The sequence below is a fragment of the Kogia breviceps genome, chromosome 6 (assembly GCF_026419965.1).
Source record: "Kogia breviceps isolate mKogBre1 chromosome 6, mKogBre1 haplotype 1, whole genome shotgun sequence".
In the NCBI taxonomy this organism is placed as follows: Eukaryota; Metazoa; Chordata; class Mammalia; order Artiodactyla; family Physeteridae; genus Kogia; species Kogia breviceps.
Window position 1 is genome coordinate 128,259,512 of NC_081315.1, and position 22,972 is coordinate 128,282,483.

The window sequence follows — 22,972 nt, forward strand, 5'->3', positions numbered from 1 at the left end:
AGAGGCAGTATATAGTAATGCTTAAGAGCATGAACTCTGGAGCCATAGTGCTTGGGAACCCTAGTTCTCCAGTTTGGCAAGTTATTAAACCTCTCTCTGTATCTGAGTTTTTAATTTGTGAAATGGAAATAAGTGGGGATAATAACAGTATTTACATCACAGGGTTTGGGGAGGATTAAATGAGTCAGTAAATAAAAAGTGCTTAGAACAGTGCCTCGCTCATGCTTGACACTGTTAGCTATTACTAATATGTTACCGTTTGCATTTCTAGTTGTCTTATGTGCATACTCCACATCTGCCCCAAGCAATCAGAAAACTTTTACAGAGCTAAGACTGTTTCCCACTTTTCCTATTACAATTTGTACCTGAGAAGTGAGCAAAATACCTGTAACAAGCCTCTAACTCCAGGAAGTCGTTTGCTTTGGTGCACCCGCTAATAATATGAAGAGCCTTTCTCTTTAAAAATGGTGAGCATCAACCACTTTTCAGTAGTATAACAATAAGAGACTTAGTTCTAATAGATTCGCTGTGGCAGCATTTCACACAATGAAGCTCCCTTTATTGATACGGTCATAAAAGTTTTGCTCTCCATTCAGAGCGGATTCTCTTCAAATCAGAGCACCGGTCTCCTTTTTGTTAGCGATCTGTCCCCACCTGTGCTCATCTGCCTCCTGTGCTCATCTGCCTCTTGCCCTCAGAAAGGCAATTCATTACGATTCCCTTAGGGTGGGTAGCGAAATGATTTTTCAAATCCGTCCCTAACCTCCGCCTCAAGGTCGAGGTTCCGCCCCCAACCCGCCCAGGAGGGGGAGAAGGGGCGGGGCGTCCTAGTTCCTGGGCGGGGCTCGTGTGGCGTGCCTCGAGGCGCCGGCGCCGTGACGCACGACGTTACCAATTGACGCAGCCGCAGTGGCGCCCGGCCCCAACTCGGACCCCTCCCATCCTCCTCCGCCCCACTCTGTGTCAGAGGCTGGGGCCCCGGGCCGGACTTCGGACGGCGGGTCCGGGTGGCGGGGTTGGAGGGTGTGGACCCGCGCAGCGCTCAGCAGGCCGTGTCCGGCTGGGCGCTGCAGCTGCCGCCGCCGCCGCCTAAAGCCCTCGGCATCCCCCGGAGAGAGACCAGAGCGATTCCGGGCCGCCCCGGCGCTCGCTCAGGTGAGGGGATGGGTCCGGCTGAGCAGAGTTTGGGTGGGCAGTAGTCTTCCCAGCATCTCTGGACCTCAGTCTGGTCGGAATCAGGGAGGTGTGGCTTCGTCGCGACTGCCTGGTGCGGCGTCGACTCATCTCTTATTCGTTTGCCATCCTTACCTGCAGCACGGGGACTTGTACACCGGTTGTCGAAGGGCCATGAGAAGGCCAGAAAAGGCCACGATGGGTGACTGGGGGCTCGAATGCAGGAACGGGCGCCTGGGTGGTGGTATGGCGGGCGGGCGACGCCCACCTGCGGGTGTGTGGGAAGGACCGTGCACCTGCAAACTCCGGCTTTAGCCTTGTTAGCTGCATCGGGCTGCAGGAGACCCCATACTGGTTAACGCAGAGTTGATTTTGGACCCAGGGCGGTGGAGCCTTAGAAACCCTCTTTACTCCCCAGGCGTGGTGTGTTTGTATTCTGATTGGTGCTTGCTGGGTCTACACTATGGAAGAGTATGTTTCAGCGGAAACATCTTTTGACCAAAGGAGGGTGAAGGGAAGTTGATTTTCCCTCTGCAGAATTGTCCCCCTCCTTCTCCTTTTGGCCTTAGTTTTGACAGATGCAAGTTAGGGACGCGTGTTAAAGGGAAAGAGTTCTTGTAAATTTCCTCTGTAAGGAAATCATTGTTTTCCATGACTGTTCAAGCGTCTAAGTTTCAACTGGTTTCATGTTGCTGCTTTCAGCTCTGTGCATGGCAATGAAGCTGATTTATTTTAAGTTCACTAGATACATAAAGTATAAAAATAGATGAATTAACCAGAACATTTATTTTATATAAGTATTGAGTGGTACATGCTTTATGTGCATACATTATCTTATTTAATCATCATAACAATCCTATCACGTAAAGTCTGTTATTACTCTCATTTTATAGATGAGAGAACTAAATTCCACAGCCCTAAAAAACAACTTGTCGAAAGTCAGAGCTGTGATTTAGATCAGGTAATTGTACTCCAGTTCAGAGTCCCTTAGTCAGTATGCTTTACCACTCCCAAGCATCATGAGAATTTGCAAGGTGATTTTCATTTGATAAAAAGTGTGCCAGGTGGGAATAGGAAGGAAACTGAGGCACCATTCTTGGCAGCAAGGACCCAACAGTTTGAGAGAACAACTTTTTCAAGGAGTATGTTTTAAAGGTAGAACCCTCTGATTACCAAAGTCATGCCCTTTCCGTAAGTACAATGGTTTTGAAACCTTTGGAAGATTGTAGTTAGGAAATTATAGTCTTATTCTAGTTTTAGTAGTATTTCTTGTTCAGAAACTTTAAAGAAGGAAATATAATATTGGATTAATACTAAAAACTTCTTGTGTGTGCACGCATGCAGGTGCATGTATAATCAAATCATTTAACCTGAAATGGTGAAACTGCTGATAAAGCCAGAATATCTTGTATGATTGGTTAAAATGGGTGATCTTTTCAGGTGTGTTAAGATGAAACACTGCAGACAGGCCTTCTGAAGATCAAGAAAAAGAAAAACAGAACATTACAGACTCTGGAAAAAAAACTTGGTAAATATTTTGGGTTTTCAGTTAAAGCTCAGATAGAGGAAATCTGACTTTCTGCTTCAATTGTAATTTAACCTGATCGAATGGTCTATGAATGGGGGTGGGGTGACAGTAGTGTATAATGTGACCTGCCATTCATTTTACCTGACTTTTGAACCGTTGCTATGTGACTGACAGTTGAGTCATGTGCTTAGCTTATGTATTGGCAGGAGAAAGTGAAGGGGATCATTGGCTTGATTCTCTATCAAGTGTTAACTTTCTTTTCTCTCTTTTGCTTCCTCATTGATCTGCCCATATTATAAAGGGTTTTAAAAAGAAAGGAAGAAAATTAGTTGACGTTTGGTTTGTTCTTCATAGAATACTGTGTTTGTTTGAACTTAAGTGTATTTTTCACTATGAGTTCAATGGAGAATAGTAGAAGACATGGTTAAACATGATTGAGAAAACCTTAATTAATTTCATAAATATTTATTGAGTACCGTACGTCAGGCATTTTTTCAGGCTTCTGTTAAGAGTAGTGGTCATCATGGCCCTGGAGAGTACTAGAGCAGTGAACTTTTTTTCTAGAAGGTAAGATTTTTGTGAACCCATATCTTTTATTTATCTATCTATCTATCTGTTTTTGGCTGCATTGGGTCTTCGTTGCTGCGTGCGGGCTTTCTCTAGTTGCAGCGAGCGGGAGCTACTCTTCGCTGTGGGACGTGGGCTTCTCATTGTGGTGGCTTCTCTCGTTGTAGAGCACAGGCCCTAGGTGCGTGGGCTTCAGCATTGTGGCACATGGGCTTTAGAGCACAGGCTCAGTAGCTGTGGCACACGGGCTTAGTTGCTCCGCGGCATGTGGGATCTTCCTGGCCCAGGGATCGAACCCATGTCCCCTGCATTGGCAGGCAGATTCTTAACCACTGCACCACCAAGGAAGTCCCTGAACCCATATCTTTTTAAAAAGTGTTATATGCAAAGGTGTTTTTGGTTTATGTAAAAGACTAGGAAAGCAGCAGTACTCATACAGTAAGTGTTTGTATTTATAATAATTCTTTCATATTATTTTAGTTAGTAAAGGAAGGCACTCTACTAGAGCTACTTTAAGGTACAGTGGGAAACTAGGATTCTTACAGACTTCACTTTAGTGTACTCTTTTCCATGTTAGAGATAGTAGTAGACCACATGTTCTTTATCCATTCATCTGTTGATGGGGACTTGGGTTGTTTCCATATCTTGGCTATTGTAAATAATGTGAGATATATATATATATATATATGGAATACTACTCAGCCATATAAAAAGATGTAACTTTGCCATTTGTGACAACATGGATGGATCTTGAGGGTATTATGGTAACTGAAATAAGATGGAGAAGGACAAATAACATGATTTCACTCATATATGGAATATAACAAACAAACAAAATAAATGAACAAACCAAACAAAAACACAGTTACAGAGAACAGAGTAGTGGTTACTAGAGGGAAAGGGATTGCAGGGGGTAGGGCGAAATGGGAAAAGGGGATCAACTTTATGGTAATGGATAGAAACTAAATTTTTGTTGGTGAGCACATTGTAGTTTATACAGAAGTACGATTATAATGTACACTTGAAACTTATATAATGTTATAAACCAATGTTACCTCAAAAAATAAATTAAAAAAAGATAGTGATAGAATTTCAAAAGTTCATGGGAGATTAAGAAAATTAACCCTTTAATTTGAGAAAATTTCAGGGAACTTATATATGACAAATAGAAGGGACATGGTCAGATGCAACAATCTGGATGATGAATTGGAGAGAGATGAGCTTGGAAGCATGGCAGTCAATTAGAGGCTATTGTAGTAATCCACGTGGCAAATGAGAATTAGAAGCACCGTAGTATAAATGGGAATTAAGGGATGGAGATGGATTAGATAGATATAAAGGAGATAGAATGGATAAGATTTAGTGGGCTTGGGGGAAAGTGGAGTCAGGGTGATTTCTAGCCATTATCATGTTCCATTTTATAAGTAGTGTCTAATAAATATTTTCAGAATAAATGAATTATCTGATACCTGGCTTGGAAAGCTGAGTGGATTCCGGGCCATTTACTGAGGGAATATATAGGAAGAGAAATAGATTGAGGAACATGGTTGGAGGAGGTGAGTTCAGTTGAGGCTATCATATTTGAGGCCTCTGTGACTTCCAAGAAGTGTAATTAGGCAGTTGTATAATACAGGTCGGCGTTAAGAAGAAGACTCAGCTTGAGATATAAATTTGAAGTCACAGTTTATAGGTGATAGTGAAAAGCCATGGGAATGGATGAGATCAGTCAGGGAGAAAAACATAGGGTAAAAGAAGAGAAATGAGGATGGGGAACGCTAATATTTAAGGATATTTAAGGGTAAGGTGGAAGGAAAACATACCTCGAAAGAGATGAAGTAGTGGGCAGGGAAGTGGGAGAACATCAGCAGAGTCACAAGTAAGTGGAAGAACTGAGTTTGGAGAAAAGGAGTGAGTATTAGGCATCTATGAGACATCAAATAAAATGAGGATAACAAAAATATCCATTGGACATGTCTGTTAAGTGGTTGACTACAGCAAGTGCAATTACATAGGTGGATCCAGTTCACACTGGCTAAGAGATAAGGAATTGAAATAGCTAATGTCACTTGCTCTTTCAGAAAGTTTGGTTTTAAACAGGGGATAGTTAGAGATAGTTTGAGATAGATAGATAGATAGATGAGTTTGAGAGAGGGTTTTTGTTTTTTAAAGGTACGAATGATATGAATACATTTACAGTCTTTATTTGCTGAAGATAAGAAGTCATCAAAAAGAGAATTTGAAGATAGAAGAGTGAGGGAGAAGAATTGGTGGAGCAAGGTCAGTAACCAAGTTGGAAGGGATAGAATACAAAGATGCAAGTCAAGGGTGTTTCAGATAGACCTCTCCCGAGACAGGAGGGAAGGAGGTGGTGATGATTATAGATACAGATAAATTTGTAGGAGGCAGGGTAGAGGTTGCTCCACAGGTTCCTTGCAGGAGACTCCCACTTATGGTGGGAAGAGTATATGATTCACTCATGTGATCGGTAGCCTTCTTGGTGTGGTATTGCTGACACCTGATCATTTGGTGAGGATGAGTGTGGTGAGGGTAGTTTAGCTTAAGATGGCAGGTATGAACCATCAGGGTAGAGATGGCTTGCAGATATCTCACAAAATTACCTTTCTCGTACTTTGTATTAGTTATCTATTGCGGAGTACGAAATTATCCCAAAACTTAGTGGCTTCAAATATTTATTATCTCAGAGTTTCTGTGGGTTGGGAATTTGGGAGTGACTGAACTGGTTGCTTCTGGCTTCAGGTCTCATGAGGTTGTAGTTGATTGGCTGGGACTTCAATCAACTGAGTGCTCAGCTGGGGCTGGAAGATTTGCCTCCATGATGGTTCATTCACATGTCTGTTGGCCGGAGGCCTGAAATCCTCACCACATGAGCTTCTCTAGGGCTTCTGAAGTGTCCTAACAAGGCAGCTGTCTTCCCCTGGAGCAGATGATCCGAGAGAGAGAGAGAGAGAGAAAGAGAGAGAGAGAGAGAGAGAGAGAGAGAGAGAGAGAGAAAGAGAGAAAGAGAAAGGAGGAGGCTGTGATGCCGTTTTTGACTCAGTCACAAACCATTGCTTTGCCCTGTTCTTTTAGAACTGAATCACTAAGTCCAGCCCACACTTGGGAGGGGAATGAATTAAGCTCCACCTCTTGAAGGGAGGAATATCACATACTTTTTGGACATATTTAAAAACTACCACAATTCTATCAATTGTCAGTTTCTTTAGGGCAGCAAATAAGCTCTTTAAAAATATGTAGATTCAGCCTTTATATCCAGGTGAGAGAGAAGTACAGAAAAGTGGGGAGGTGGTTCAGTCACATTTGGCTCATTTTACCATTTGGTCTCCATTGCTGCTAATTAGGCTCAATAACTTGATGTGTTGCCTCTTGTAGTTAATGAAAAAAAGTGATTGCTGACCTTTGATTTAATAGAGGATTCTTTTAGGAGAAAAAAATGCCATAGTGGGCAAAATATGAATTTTTATACCAGAATATGGATTTTGGTAACATTCAATATTAGCTCCTAAACTAGAACTCAGAGGTAGAAGGAAGGAACTCATTTTTCAGAGCAAAGACATTGAGGACTAAAAGACAAGTACAGGCTGATTTCTGTGAACATATATGATATGAGGGGCAATATAACACAGACTCTAAAGCCAGACTGTCTAGTTTCAAATCCCAGGTCAGCCATGTCTTAGCTGTATTTGTGCTTAGCTTCTCACTGCCACAACTTCCTCGTGTAAAATGGGGAATTGTAAGTAGGTAGTTATTTCTGACAATTAGATCAGTAAATACACGTAAAGTGTTTAGAACAGTGCCTGGCACATAGCAAGCAGTGAATAAATGTTAGCCATTTTATGGTAGCTATATTTTATCATTATAATGGTGAGTTAATACCATGGCATGAACATTTCAAAGAGTAATATAACATTGTCCAAAATGTTTACAGTCTAAACTTTATAGACTACTCACCTTATTGGACTTTGTCACTTTTGATGTATATGGAAGGTGTGTTTCTATACAGCTCCATATCCATTTAAAATACTGTGTCAGATATCACCAGTAGTATTGTATCAGGTCACATCTGCATTTTTTCCCCGAAGCAGGCTTTTTGGTTGTAGTAGGTACGTAGCAGTTCAATTTCAATCACAGCAGTGCTCTCAGTTCATAGGAATTGGCTATTAAATGGATCTTTTGGGCTCTGTGCATAGCAACATGCTAATAAAAAGTAGTTTCCTTGAACTTGATATGATGAGATTGTTGGTAAACTCGCATGACCAGTTTCTTCCTCCCTCCCTCCCATATCCGAATACCCGATTTTATTGGGTGAGTAGTTTGAATATATATTAGGTGGGGTTTTCTGATGTGACTTAAGGCAGAAGATAACAAGATTAAGAGCCAGATAAGAAAATGGAAATACAGGTTTTATTACAAGAAACCTCTTTAGAATTTTACTTTGCTGATGCTAGTTTTTTTAAAGTTTTATGCCTTCTGGTGTATCAATATGGAAGGGATATATAGAATTCTAGATTAAAAGAATTAAAAGAAACTTGTAGATTGTGTTCACCAGCCAGTACAAAAAGTGAAAACAAAACCCCACAGTTAATCAATTTATGGGATGCAGAAGTGGAAGGGTTAAACTTTTCACTCATGGCACTTTCTGTTGATGTCTTTGTATCGCTGGCCATATTGAAGAATTTGCTGAAGGTAGTAATTACTTCTGGTGTGCTGTATGGAGGTGGGTAATATTTATAAATCATGGTTTCTAGATTTGAAGACGTTGAAGTTAGCTCTTTTTACCCCATTATTAGTAGATATGCTTTCTACAGCTTTTTAAGAGTTTTGTTTTGTTTTTTGTGCTTTCTATGAATATTTAGGTGAACCGGCATAAATTTCTGGCTATAGCAGTGAGGTTTGCTAAAGTGCAATATTTTTATTGGATGATATGACTTCTTAGATATTAAAAACTCTTCCATATGTGACATGAAGAACCATTTTTGTAGCACAGATTATGATATTAAAAGGTACTCTACATTTGTTTAGTTTGTTGATTTATACTGTTTGAATCATTGGTCACCATATCTGAATAATATCAATACTTCAGCAATAATTGCCTGATGACCATTGAACTTTGGTATTTGATCTGTTTTTAAGAATCTCAATAGTATTTTTAGAGCTATGTTATCCATATTAACTTAATACCTTTTTTTTTTTTTTTAGTGCTTCCTAGACTCATGGCCCATGCTGTCGCAAAGTTTGGTGCATTTAATATGTTTTTGATTGTCATTTATATCAACTAATTTCTTCTTTGTTATAAATTTCTGTTGTTTAAATATATATATTTCTCTTTTCTATTTTAATCTTTTACTAACAATACATTAGTCATTGTTTACTGGTGTGCATCTTATGGTTGGTCTTTTTTTTTTTTTGCGGTACACGGGCCTCTCACTGCTGTGGCCTCCCCTGTTGCGGAGCACAGGCTCCGGACGCACAGGCTCAGAGGCCATGGCTCACGGGCCCAGCCGCTCCACAGCATGTGGGATCTTCCCGGACCGGGGCACGAACCCGTGTCGCCTGTATTGGCAGGCCGACTCCCAACCACTGCGCCACCAGGGAAAAGCCCATCTTATGTTTTTTTAACTTTCACCTTGTGTTGAACTGGTTTACTTTTAAAGAAGAACATTAATGCTAGCTTAGCTACCACTGTTATAATGTGTTTCTTGTCAAACACCTTTCTCTGAGTTTTATGTTTGCTCTTCAAGGAAGAGATGGCCATTTTACAACTTGGAAACAGGCTCAAAGAGATTAAGTAACTTGCTCCAGTTATCTCACCGCTAAGGAAGGGCTAGAAGGGATAGAGAGAAAGAGCTTTACATTGCAAATCTGCTTTAAAGCCTATTCTGTTTGATTTCTGTTATTTCTGACTGTTAACTTTACCACTTAATTCTGTTGGTCTTTAGAGTTAGTTAATAGTTAAAAGGTCAAATTGTGCTTGTTGCATGTAGAATCCTGGGGCTGAAAGGGTCCTGGAATGACTCTTTCTAGGTAGAGAGGATTATTCCCAATCTGTTTGATCTAAGAGGATAATTGTCTATTTTGTTTGTTTAAATGAACAGAATAGGACATTATATAATTTTGCTTTATGTACACAAAGCTGCCAACTCTAACCATATTTGTTAAGGAACTAAATTTGCTTTTTTTGCCCACCGTCTTCTCTTTAAGGTTTTTCCCATTTTCAGGAATCTCAGGCCTTTTGTGATATTCCTGGATCTTGCTTGTTAATGAGAAAAGTAATCTATTGAATTAATTTACACTAATAACACATGGTAATAATTAATGGTAGCTATTATTGTGATACTCTAAAGGTATCTTTGCATTTTAATAGAGAATATTGGTTGGTACTCTATTTGGAGAAATGGATGGTGGGATTTTAGGCCTTGTATCCTGCTGGGCAAATTTTTTTAGGCATAGAGGGCTCTTCAAATCACTATATGCTTAGTTGGTAACACCAACCTTTATATGCATTCCAATACTATCTTAAATATAAATGTTTACATATTTCTTTTGCTTGAGATGTTCAATTGCAGGTACTTTTCTGTTTTGTATTATTTTATTTGTGTAGCATCTTATAATTGGAAGGAGCATTACAAAATCATTTGTTGCAGGCCCACTGCCTTTAGATTGCTGAGTGCTCAGACTACTTGAGCCATTGTAGAAACAGTGCAAATGAATTAAACACTCTTGAAACTTCATTTTGTATAAAAATGTTGCCATCTGATGTGTGTTTTACTTTTGTTTTGGGATGTCATTATGCCATAGGAAAGTTAAGCAGTCTGTTTTGGCAGTTCCTTTGTGTTGGTATTTACTGAGCTCTTTGGGTCAATTACCTGACTTCTTAATTAAGGAGGATATAAATGACTTTGAAATTGGGACCTCTACAAAGGTATCTCAAGGTAGTTTCTTACATATTTACAGAAACCAAACCGTACCTGAAAAGTTTTCAAGTAAGTGTATATTCTATAACAGCTAATGTAAAATGAGTCAAGTTTGGTTTATGGGCAAGCAATGCAAAAGTGTGTACAAAGTGCATACTTCACAGAACTTCTAGTATACAGAATGCTGCTATGTGCTAATAGGTATTCAAGCTTGATGTTGAAGAGAATGCCAACGTTGATGAAGCTTAAAGGAGAGCTATGAAGTCGATACATTTTCCAACTCCTCAAACCCACGTAGCACAGGGAACTGTATTGAATATCCTGTGAGGAACCATAATGGAAAAGAATATAAAGGAAAAAAATGTCAATGTGTATATGACTGAGTCACTTTGCTGCACAGCAGAGATGGGCACCACAATCTTGTGCCCAGCTATAGTTGATTGGCTTCAAAAAAAATTTAAAAAGCAAAGAAACAAACAAAAAAAACCCCAGGTAGTTTCCTTTATGGAAAAGGAACTGTGATTAAATTCAAAGAACTTTAATATAATGGTCTGAAGGTATGTAAATGCCTTTTATACAGATAATTGTGACTTTATTGTTGCATGAGGGATTTGAGTATGATGAATTTTTTTCCTTCATTTTTGTTATATTTGGAATTGGGTTATCAAAAGGATATTTTGATATCCTTTTCTTAAACTCAAGTGAATGAAAACCAAATTTTCTTGAGTGTGAAAAAGATCATTTAGGACTCTCTTGGCCTTGAGTACAGTGGAAATAACTTGCTTACCTTTGGCAATAGCTCATAATTATGTACTTTTTATAATGATGCATTTATTTCATTCATTTATGAAACAAGTATTGAGAGACTACTGCACACCAGGAACTTTGTTGGATATTGCACAGTCAATGAATAGGGCAAGCGTATCCTTAAAGAGCAGTTAGCTGTCTAGGTGGGGAGACAGACTTCTAAACTGATAATTACAATACAGTGTGATAAATGCTAAGATACAGTTACCACCGTGGGCATCTGGAGCTCACTACCACTGGGGAACTCGCGGAGACTAAACAAAATATTCCTCAGAGTTATCCCAAGCCAAGAGCAGGGAAGCTGCGGGTGTTTACCCACCAACTTCCGAGCCATCATTGACATTAACTCCGGCATTTCTGGCTTGCCCTGAGTACAAACTGAGCATGTTCCCTGCAGCCAGAAAGCAGCCTACAGTAGGATGTTACAGGTGTTCAGAATGAATAATCTTCTGGTGTAGAGGTGAATGTCAACAGTTTATGGGCAAGACACCAATGGCATTTGTTGCCAGTATCAGGCATTTACACAATGTATTATCTACTATGTGCTATGCATTGTTCTAAATGCTTTACATATCTGAACTCATCAATTCTCACTGTACAACTCTGTGAGGTAGGTACTGTAAGTGTCCTCATTTAACAGATGAAGAAATAGAGCACAGAGTGGTTAGGTAACTTGCCCATGATCACATAGCTATAATGTCAGAACTGGTTTTTGAACCCAGGTGGTCTAGTACAGAGTCCATGCTCTCAATCCACATAATGGACTGCTTTTGGAACAATACAGCCTGAAGCAGGACCTTTTCACTCTTCTGTTTTCCCTTGGTAACTGCTTCCTCTTTCTCCCTTCCTCCAGTCTCTTTCCTGTTAGTGTTCTCTACTTCCTTCCTTGTTTGTAGCTTGCCCCTCTCTAGAACAGTACAGCTGTTCAGCTTCTATTCTTACACTCAAGGTTATCAAATCAAATAATTCTTGCTAAGGTGTTAACTGATCTTTCTGATGTTTTGATGAAGGCTTTGAGTTTCATATTGCTTGGTATTTGCATTTTAATTTTTTAAAAAGACAAAGATTTAAGAACTGTAGAAGGACAGACATGCTGGTAGAATGACAGAAGATCAAGTTGATATTTTTAGGTTGGGAAACAGCTATTCCTTGGCCATAGTTATAAGGAGAGGCCAAGGGGTGTGTGCTTGGGCAAAAAAAGCCCCTCTCTCGCCTGACATGTCCTGTCTTCCAGCCAGCACCCTCCCTTTTTTCTTTTTAAATTATGGAAGAATTACAAGCCAATTGTAAAACATTTAAATAATACTTAGTTATCAAGAGTAAAAGTGAAAGTCCTGCTTTACGGATTCTTTTCCTTCCCCCAAATCTCCTCCCACTGCTCTCGGAGGTAATGGCTTAGCTAATGTTTTTGCAGATTAATAAAAGTATATACATATACACACACCATATATGTACATGCATATGTGGTGTGTTTATATGGTGTATATATGTAATACACATAATGGATAGACTTTTTAAAAAATGTAAGTGCGGGGCTTCCCTGGTGGCGCTGTGGTTGAGAGTCCTCCTGCCGATGCAGGGGACACGGGTTCGTGCCCCAGTCCGGGAAGATCCCAGATGCCGCGGAGCGGCTGGGCCCGTGAGCCATGGCCGCTGAGCCTGCGCGTCCGGAGCCTGTGCTCCGCAACGGGAGAGGCCACGACAGGGAGAGGCCCCCGTACTGGGGGGGGGCGGGGAATGTAAGTGGAATACTCTACATCTTTTTGCTCAACTTGCTTTTCTCCTGCTAACATTACACGTATGCTGGACATTTCTCTGTATTATCCCCTATAGAGCTATTTTATTCTTTTTAAAAGGCTGCATATTATTTCACATGGTAATAGTATTTATATGGTAAGAGTGTACCATAATTTATTTAACTATTTTCCTATTAATTGACATTTTTTCTGTTTTCTCAGTATGATATATAATGTTGCAGTGATTGTCCTTGAAAAAAATCTTTGTGTCTAAGTATTTCTGAGAAATAGAGCCTTAGAACTGAAATGTTCAAGTCAAGGCATGTACATTTTTATAGTATCTGATAAATTGGTCTTCTCAAAGGCAGTTTACTCCCATCAACTGTATAAGTGCCCATTTCCCCATACTTTTGCCAATATAGTTGTTTTCAGTCTATCTAATTTTCGCTCATAGTGGGTGATAAATTGTGATTATCCCCGATTGCTAGTGATATTATCTTTCTCTGTGAATTGCCTGTTTATATATTTTCTCATTTTTCTATTAGATTATTTGTATTTTTTGTATTGACTTGTAGGATGACCTCTATTCTTGTAGGACCAATCAAGATTTGGAGTGCTATCTTTAAAAGTCTGATGATGCAAGTATTAGATGTAAGATAGTTTTATTGCTTCATGCTAGTGGAAGAGAAAATAGGTTGAATGTAGTATTTGAAAAGATTTTACAGATAATTCATTTTGAAAAGTAATCTTTTTTGGAAAGCTGTTTCTGAGAATGTTGGTAGTAGTGGTGGTATTAAATTAGGGACTTTGATAAATCTCTGGTTGTTGCTGTGTTTGATTAAACTGTTTCACATTTTCATGCTTTTCTTTGTATGCCACTAAAATATTAATTGCCACAATTTCTTTTCTAATGTGGACAGCAGTTTTGAAATGAGTACCATGGATTTCAGGAAGAATGAAGAGAAGAATATAGATGAATCATGAAAATATTGAGAGAACATGTCTTAAAACATGTAGATCAGTGTTACCGTCTTATGTAATAGATAAAAATGCCATTTAAAATGATATGATACTTGAAAACAGTGGCTGTGTTCAAGGCATTGTCACTGGTATTTTGGATACAGAAATGACTAGAACAATCTCTATTGGTCATTATGATTCAGAAGAGAGAGGCAAGATAGATTAGATTCAGGTTATGTATCTTTGGCAGGAATATCAAGGAAGTGAGGCTGTTTTCTTCTGTAAGAAAGTGCACGATTTTGATTGTCCCTATATTGATGGTGTTTACTTTGATCACTTAATTAATTGCCAGCTTTTTCAGAGTTCCTCTTTTTCCCTTTGTCATTGATAATTATTTTGGGGGGCAGTTATTTTGAGATGATATGAGTATCCTGTTGCTCATCAAAATTTAATTGATTATTTATATTCGTATAGACTCATAGATTTGTATTTGTTAAATGGGTTGTAATTTATTACTGTTATTTAGTTTACTGCTTAAATTGTCCCAGATTTTGCCAGTGGGAGCCTCTGGTTTTTACGTCCTTTTGACATGTTCCCATCGTTCTTTGAATACTTCTTTCCTTTCTGGAAAACAAGGCTCATCTTGACTTTCCCTGCCCTAGTTGTGGAATCAGCCATTTCTTCAAGGAGCTCTCTTAATAGAAAACCGTTTTTAGAAGAAAAGTTCTCTGCTCATTTATATTGGGGTGTTGCTGCTCTCAGGGCCTGTTAATGAACACATGCATACATATACATATATACATTTACAGCTCTATTTGTTTCTATATCCATTTATATTGAAAACCGTACTTCCAGTTCTTATCCAACACCACGGGCTTAATTCTGGTTTTCTTCCTTTATATATCCTCTAGCAGTGAGAAACTTGGCTCCCATTATTCTTGATATATTTACTTACTTGATTAATCCCCTCCCCCATCCCCTGCATGGGCTGTCTCCCAGGTGTTCGCCCTTCATATCCTGCTCCTGCATCAATGCAGTACCCCAGATCGCCCTCCTGCATGGGAAGCTCTACCCATCTCTTTGGGGTCTGCTGCCCTCCACTTGGGTTCTGACACCCTGCACCAGGCAACCTGCCTGTGTGGATGACCTCACTCGCCCAGGCTCTGACACCTTGAGCTGGACTGCTTCTCCTGCCCCTCTCCCCCTGCCTTGGACCCTTGTCCTTCCACTCAGTCTCCAGCACCCTGTGCCTGACCTCTTCCCTGCAAGTATCGCCTCCTCATCCTGCTATGGCTTCAGTACCCGGAAATACGGCCACTTTTCCACTAGCCTCGTCACCGCACAAATGGGTATTTAATTTAGGGTATTTAAAGGTATTATTTGGCTCTGATATTCTACTGTAGGCCACTGAGACTCCTGTCCCTCTCTCCCCCATGTGCAGGTGCCTGCCTTACTCTGCTTTACCTTATGGCTTTTTACAATTTATTTATTTGTTTGTTTATTTATTTAATAGGAGATGGAGCAATCTGCTCTCTCTTTTTTAAAATTAATTGGTTTATTTATTTTTGGCTGCATTCTGTCTGTGTCGCTGCACGCGGGCTTTCTCTAGTTGTGGAGAGCGAGGCTACTCTTCATTGCGGTACACGGGCTCCTCATTGCGGTGGCTTCTCTTGCTGCAGAGCACAGACTCTAGGCACATGGGCTTCAGCAGTTGTGGCTCGGGGGCTCTAGTTGTGGCACATGGGCCTAGTTGCTCTGTGGCATGTGGAATCTTCCCGGACCAGGGCTCGAACCCGTGTCCCCTGCGTTGGCAGGCAGATTCTTAACCACTGCGCCACTAGGGAAGTCCCACGTTACGGCTTTTAGACTGAACTGTTCAGGAAGGGAAGAGGAAGAGGAAACAACCGATTTTTGTTTTATTCCATCATTTGCTCCACGAAAAGGTTTTGCAGTAGGTTCTTATATCAGTCTCCACTTCCTCTTCCTTAAAGGATTGCTGGTGTGCCACTTAAACAGTGTGGCAAAGCATATAGCCCCGTTTCAGTCTGGATTTTCTGTGTCCAGTGTTTTTACTCACTTACTTTATGCCATAATGTCTACTTTTTACTTTAGGGCTCTTGTTAAGTCTTAGCCTTTACTTCTGTATTTGCTCAAAATATGTTCTTTTAACTATTGAGCCTTTATCTGTTGATTTCTCTTAAAGGTTTTGCATTAACTAGTAATTGGACAAATGTTGGTTAAAACTGTGTGATACTGCACTTTTCTCTCTTGGTAACTTGAATACCCTCTTTCTAATTACATTCTCTTTGGCTGTGGGTTGTTACAGTGGTGGGTGGTCCAGGTGATTTTGCATGAGGACTGTAGCTCCTTTTGGTGGATAGATCACTTTCCCTTTTATGTGGAGTTCTGAATGCCGGGGTACATCCCTCATGGAGCATCCCCTAGGAGTCACCAGGTGCTCTTTTCATCCTCAGTAGTGAGCTGGTGATACATCTGTAAAATGGTAAAAATAGGTATGAAATAGGTATAGATGTTATTTTATAATATGTAAGCCATTATATAATATGTGAATATTTGGTTTTAGATAATAGGTCTTTTCAAAGTGTTTTCTCTCTTTTAAAACTTTTACTTCTTCTAGTCTACAGACCTGAAAAGGGAAGAAAGAAAGCTCATGTTGTGAAAGTCAGCCTCCAAATTTTAAGTTGCTAGTTGACAGATTTTTCAAAGCCTTGAAAAATACAACATTTTTCCCAGTTTTACTGAAACATAATTGACATATAACATTGTATTAGTTTAATGTATGCAACATAATGATTTGATATATGTATATATTGCAAGATGATTGCCACAGTAAGTTTAGATAACATTCATCACCTTGCATAGTTACACGTTGTTCGTTTTTGTGATGTGAAATTTTAAGATCTCTTAACTACTTTCAAATGCGCAATACGGTATTGTTAACTGTAGTCACCATGTTGTCCATTACACTCCCCAAACTTATTTATCTTATAACTGGAAGTTCGGACCCTTTGAACATGTTCAATCATTTCCGCCACCCCACGCCTTTGGCCACCACCAGTATTTTCAATATGTGAACATTTTTTACTCTCTAAACCATAGGAAAAAAGGTTTACTGAAAAATGAAAACATTAAAAAAATTTCTGTAGCCATCTTGCCCTTAGATTTGCATATCACTTTTAATAATAAACCTTTTATTACTGAGCTCTTCATTTTTTAAAAGTGCATGTTTAATTTGCCTCTAAATTATACTGATTTCAACAATGTAGAAATATGAAGTATTGTAATCTCTTGTAGATAGTATCTTGCAATGTTGTCTCACACAGTTTTTAAACTTGTTTTGTGATCTGTGAAGATAGATTTGTGGTGAGTAAACAGAAACCACTTTTAAGTTGACAAGCTAACTGTACTGAATTTCATCTAGAAAGTTGTCCTCACATATTCTTCCTGTTTTAAAAACTGTTTTTCTAGTTGTTCATAAAAGTCCCATATACTGTTTGGTCTTAAGGGATTATTAACTGCATAGCTTTCTTTGTCTAGCTTCTTTCCCCCTTTTTTTTCTGATTTATCACAAGATAATTTTGTTATAGGTGGGTTGGGTTAGTCATGCTAATACTGTATTATCAGAGGGATGATTTTCTTGTTTCTTAGATCATAAAATCAGAACTTTCATTCCTCACTTTTTGCTCATTCTCAGTACACACACACACACACACACACACACACACACACACATTTTTCATGTCTGATCACAATTTGACATATGTTGTAATTTATCCTGAGCATCTGGTAGCAGGAGATCTGTTTACTGTCCAAACTATCCAGAGTGAATCTAAACTAAGAAGATTGTTTCTCCATGGAATAATGGGAATACACAGCTGATAGAGGTTAAGAAGGATTAACACAACTTAATATATAAATATATTATTATTAAGTAGCAGTTTTTAGGACAAGTGTAGGTGAATTTGTCTAATGTAGATGATTAATACTTACTCCTTTATTGTTGAGATAAATAGATTAGATTTAAGAATAATTATGTCCCTCTTATTTTGAGCCAGAGTATAGTAAATGAACCTGAGTCTCTGTTCATACTTAGAATGGTGAAATCAGGACATTAAAAATATGATACATTGTTTTATATTTTATGTAGAAATTTGGACATGTTTGTTGTTTCTTATATTTTTGCATTCTTATTGAAGAAAGCAGAATATGATTTAATAAACTTTCACATTTATTAAATTCACCTTATTTTCCCCCTAACATAGGTTAAGTTCTAAATTTAACCTTTGAACTCTTTCAGGCCTTTAGATGCTATTCTGGAAAAACTTAAGTAATGGATCAAAGGAAGAATGAGAGTATTGTTCCTAGTATAACTCAATTAGAAGATTTTCTTACAGAACACAATTCCAATGTTGTTTGGCTTCTTGTTGGTAAGTAGAATATATTTTCTTGTACTTTATTGTTTTTTGTGTACGGATTAACAATTGCCAGATTTTAAGCAGTGGTTGACTGAAGTTAGAATGCTTACAATACCATTTGTTTATTTTGGGGGGAGAAGATTTTAATCTATGCCTCTATGAATATTTGCTCTGGAAACTGCTCTGGAAGGCTGTTTCCTTAGACTGCCTCCTTGTCTGACTTAGGAGAAGTGGGATGAGAAGAAAGACATAGCTTATCTTTCCTGTTTCAGATCAGCTCTTCCATTCCCCATCCCAACATACAAGCAAACACTTTTGTTTTATTATAAAAGTGATAAATGCTCGCGGTAAATATGTGTTTGCCTAATTAATCTTCTTATCTCTTTCCTCACTCTTTATGCACTTGACAGTGGGCTTTTCCGGTAATAAGATTTTTGTCTTATATTGCCGAACTTTTCTAGGTGTACACAAATAATACAAGACAGTCTATACTTAAATTGCAGAGAGAGGGAAGAAATATGAGTGAATGAATGAGTATGAACAAATAAGAAGGAGAAATACAAATAAAATACCAAGGAAGGGAGAGATTACTGTAGGCTGTTACTGCCCAGGATGTTTTGTGGAAGAGTGGTGTTTAATTTGAATTTTAGCGTGGGAATTAGAAAGATACAGAGAGGAAAGTAGGAAGGGTAAGATGGGGTGAGAGAGGAAAGGGAGGGTAATGGTAATATTTATTGAGGTAATATTTATTGAGCATCCTTTGTGTGCCACATGCCACAGGCATTTTGCATATGTTGTCTCACTTAATGCTCACAGCAGACTTATGAGGGTAGGTGTTATTTTCCTATTAACATGTTGGGGAATTGAGGCCCATAAGGATTAATTAACTTACACAGGTTACACAGCTGTTTTTTTCTGAGTGCAGGCTTATGCTTCTTTCATGACACTGTAGGATGCATGGTAGGGTTATGGTAGAGGTGAAGTGTATATAAAGGGAATTATAATGATTCATGATTTGTAGGTAGGATTGGATTACCATTTCAACTTCAAGTTTTTTTTTCCTAGTTGACAAACATGAACTACTGTAAATTATCATTAACGAAAAATTAAAAGTAATATGAAATGCAAAACAATACTATGAAATATAACTTCATAAAAGCAGCATTTAAAATTATGTTTTAGTTTAATTAAAAGCAGAATTCTTTCTTTTTTTCTTTTTAACATTTATTTATTTATTTTGGCTGTGCTGGGTCTTAGTTGCAGCAATTGGGATCTTCATTGCGGCATATGGGATCTTTAGTTGCAGCATATGGACTCTTAGTTGCAGCATGCATGTGGGATCTAGTTCCTGACCAGGGATCAAACCTGGGCCCACTGCGTTGGGAGCGTGGAGTCTTACCCACTGGACCACCCGGGAAGTCCCAGCAGGATTCTTTCTTATTTTCTATGTGCCCCTTCTCCTGTCACCTTGAGTTTCTCATTTTCACATTGTATACAGCTCCTTTCTTTAAGGTGAAAATAATAGCAATGACCAGAAAAACCTTGAGGGATTGTTTAATCCCTCTGTTTTACTAATGGCCTTACGCTATTGAAGGGGATGGGGGGACATGATACAATGAAAAGGCCATAATCCTCAGGTGGTTACTCTCTGGGAAAGAAGCGTACTTTCTCAGCAAATACCTTTTGCTTTTCTGAAGGACCCATAACTACCTGCTCTTCACACAGTGATTTACAGTAAAAATTAATACAAAATGACTTTAAGCTTAAAACAATGTTGTACCATCAAAATAAGTGTTCAAAAGAATTGTTCTAGAAATAATTTTTATGGGCAAATCATAGCACTTGCTACCTCAGAGCTATTACCATCAATCTAAGCTACCTTGAGGAATGTTGTATTTTGACTCTCAGTGACTGCTTTGTTTTACCTATGTTAAATAATTTTTAAAAAATTTTACAAACTTAATATGATGTTGCTAAAAGGTTACACGTATTAAATTGCTTTATATGACTGTCTTAATCTAGAAAATAGTTATACTATTTAAATGGATAAGTAAAAGAAATTTTATCGAGAAATGCTTTCCTGTGTTTTGCCTTTTGTACGTTTACGAACTAAGTTTTTTGGGAATATTATAAATTTTATAAGTGACCATAAACTTTTCATGAAAAATTCATGATCAAATTTAGAATATCATTTACTGTAGTAATATTTACTGGTGTTCTTTAAAAGTAAGTTAATGTCTTATCAATTGCAGCAAAATAGTATTTGGTGGCCTATTTAATATAGATATATCTTGAAGTAGGTTAAAATTGTCACTTCTTTCCAATAGTACTTTAAAAGCAGAGACTGTTAATTTTTTTTAAAAGTGACTTTTCGGGCTTCCCTGGTGGTACAGTGGTTAGAATCCGCCTGCCAGTGCAGGGGACACGGGTTTGAGCCCTGGTCCAGGAAGATCCCACGTGCCATGGAGCAGCTAAGCCCGTGTGCCACAACTACTGAACCTGCACTCTAGATCCCGTGAGCCACAACTACTGAGCCCATGTTCCACAACTACTGAAGCCCGTGCACCTGGAGCCCGTGCTCCACAACAAGAGAAGCCACCACAATGAGAAACCCGCACCCCGCAACAAAGAGTAGCCCCCGCTTGCCACAACTAGAGAAAGCCTGTGCGCAGCAACAAAGATCCAATACAGCCAAAAATAAAATAAATAAATTTATTTTTTTTAAAGTGACTTTTCTGTGATGTAAAAAAACCATCAGTTTTCTTTATTTTTAAGTGGACTGTATTAGGAGTGAGTTTTTAGCCTAATAAATGTAGTTTTTTTTCTTAATATTCAGAAATATGGGCTTTTTCGTCCCAGAACATCTTTGTATATGTTTAAAACAGTACAAAGGAGTGAAAAAGGAAACAGGAAAAAAAGGAAAGCAGTTTTACTTGAAACATTGCTTTACTTCATCTGATTGAAATCTCTGTTTTTCTGGCTAATGACTTACAGAGAATGAAGAAAGTTGGATAAATAATCAACTTCTGGTTTTGAAAATTCAAGTATTAAATTGTAAGAGGACATTTTACCATATGGAAGTAAATCCTCTCATTTCTGAACATGATAAATGATCTTTCACTAGCAAATTTTTATTAAGATATTAAGATGATCAAAGGAAACATAGTGAGATCCTTTTTTTTTTTTTCTCCCAACAGCTACCATTTTGTCCTGTGGATGGATTATTTATCTCACATATTATAATTCTCGGAATGTTGGTCTTATTTTAACACTGGTTCTTAACAGATTATACAAGCATGGCTATATCCATATTGGTAAGTTTGAGTAATTTTTTTCTTCTGTGTAATCTTGAGATGTATATTGTAATTATGTATTTTATGAACAGTAGCTTTAGAAATTTACCTTTGTTTTATGAAAGTTAAACTAATCTAACTGGAATTTCTCTCATATAGCATATAGTTCAAGTAGAGTTGAACTAGTACTTGGTTATGTCCTTTACCTCATTCTTATTTCTTAAAGTGTTTCTAAGCGGTTTTTTTTCCTTTGGCTTATAAGAGATAATCATTAAAATAATTTGAAAAATCTAGACATATAAAATATGGAACTAGAAGTTTCTTAAGGTCCTACTATCCAAAGAAAATTTCTAATGCTTGATGAAGTTTTACTGTTTTTTTTAAACTGATACCTAAAAAATCTATAACTGTAATTGGAATCATCTTGTGTATTTCATTTTGTAGCCTTCTTTATTAATTTAGCTTGACTCCTTATAAATGGGAAGTTTGCAAACAGATAGGAGGGTGTATTAGGAAGTTATATGCCTTAGAAAGCCCTAAACCACTGGGAAAAAGGGGTAAGGGGTCAGCAAATAGAATGTTTCTGATTTTCCGTAGAGTTGAGTACCTCTTAGTGGTCATAAATAAAACTTCTCTCAAACGTAAGTAGTCTTTCACTAATTTGAGGCAATGACTGGTTCCTGGAGTCACCCAAATTAATGGAGAGGAATGGTGAATTAGTCACTGCTTTGGGTTTTTTGTTTGTTTGTTTCTTTATTCAGCAGGTTCTTATTAGTCATCAATTTTATACACATCAGTGTATACATGTCAATCCCAATCACCCAGTTCAGCACACCACCATCCCCACCCCACTGTGGTTTTCCCCCCTTGGTGTCCATACGTTTGTTCTCTACATCTGTGTCTCAACTTCTGCCCTGCAAACCGGTTCACCTGTACCATTTTTCTAGGTTCCACATACATGTGCTAATATATGATGTATTTTTTTCTCTTTCTGACTTACTTCACTCTGTATGACAGTCTCTAAATCCATCCACGTCTCAACAAATGACTCAATTTTGTTCCTTTTTATGGCTGAGTAATATTCCATTGTATACATGTACCACTACTTCTTTATCCGTTCGTCTGTTGATGGGCATTTAGGTTGCTTCCATGACCTGGCTATTGTAAATAGTGCTGCAGTGAACATTGGGATGCATGTGTCTTTTTGAATTATGGTTTTCTCTGGGTATACGCCCAGTAGTGGGATTGCTGGATCATATGGTAATTCTATTTTTAGTTTTTTAAGGAACCTCCATACTGTTCTCCATAGTGACTGTATCAATTTACATTCCCATCAACAGTGCAAGAGGGTTCTCTTTTCTCCACACCCTCTCCAGCATTTGTTGTTTGTAAATTTTCTGATGATGCCTATTCTAACTGGCGTGAGGTGTTACCTCATTGTAGTTTTGATTTGCATTTCTCTAATAATTAGTTATGTTGAGTAGCTTTTCATGTGCTTCTTGGCCATCTGTATGTCTTCTTTGCAGAAATGTCTATTAAG

General features: G+C 38.3%; 1 protein-coding gene across 7 annotated transcripts in view; it reads left to right on the forward strand.

Annotated features, from left to right (window-relative positions):
- Positions 1-876: 876 nt before the first annotated feature.
- Positions 877-22,972, forward strand: part of BLTP1 (bridge-like lipid transfer protein family member 1) — a 207,117-nt gene continuing 185,021 nt past the window's right edge. For all 7 annotated transcript variants that reach the window (XM_059067561.2, XM_067036610.1, XM_067036614.1 and 4 more), the window contains exons 1-4: positions 877-1,155; positions 2,614-2,701; positions 18,022-18,151; positions 21,337-21,453. In XM_059067561.2, the coding sequence (XP_058923544.1) occupies positions 18,055-18,151; positions 21,337-21,453 (214 nt within the window). In that variant the 5' untranslated portion in view covers positions 877-1,155; positions 2,614-2,701; positions 18,022-18,054. The remainder of the gene's footprint in view (positions 1,156-2,613; positions 2,702-18,021; positions 18,152-21,336; positions 21,454-22,972) is intronic.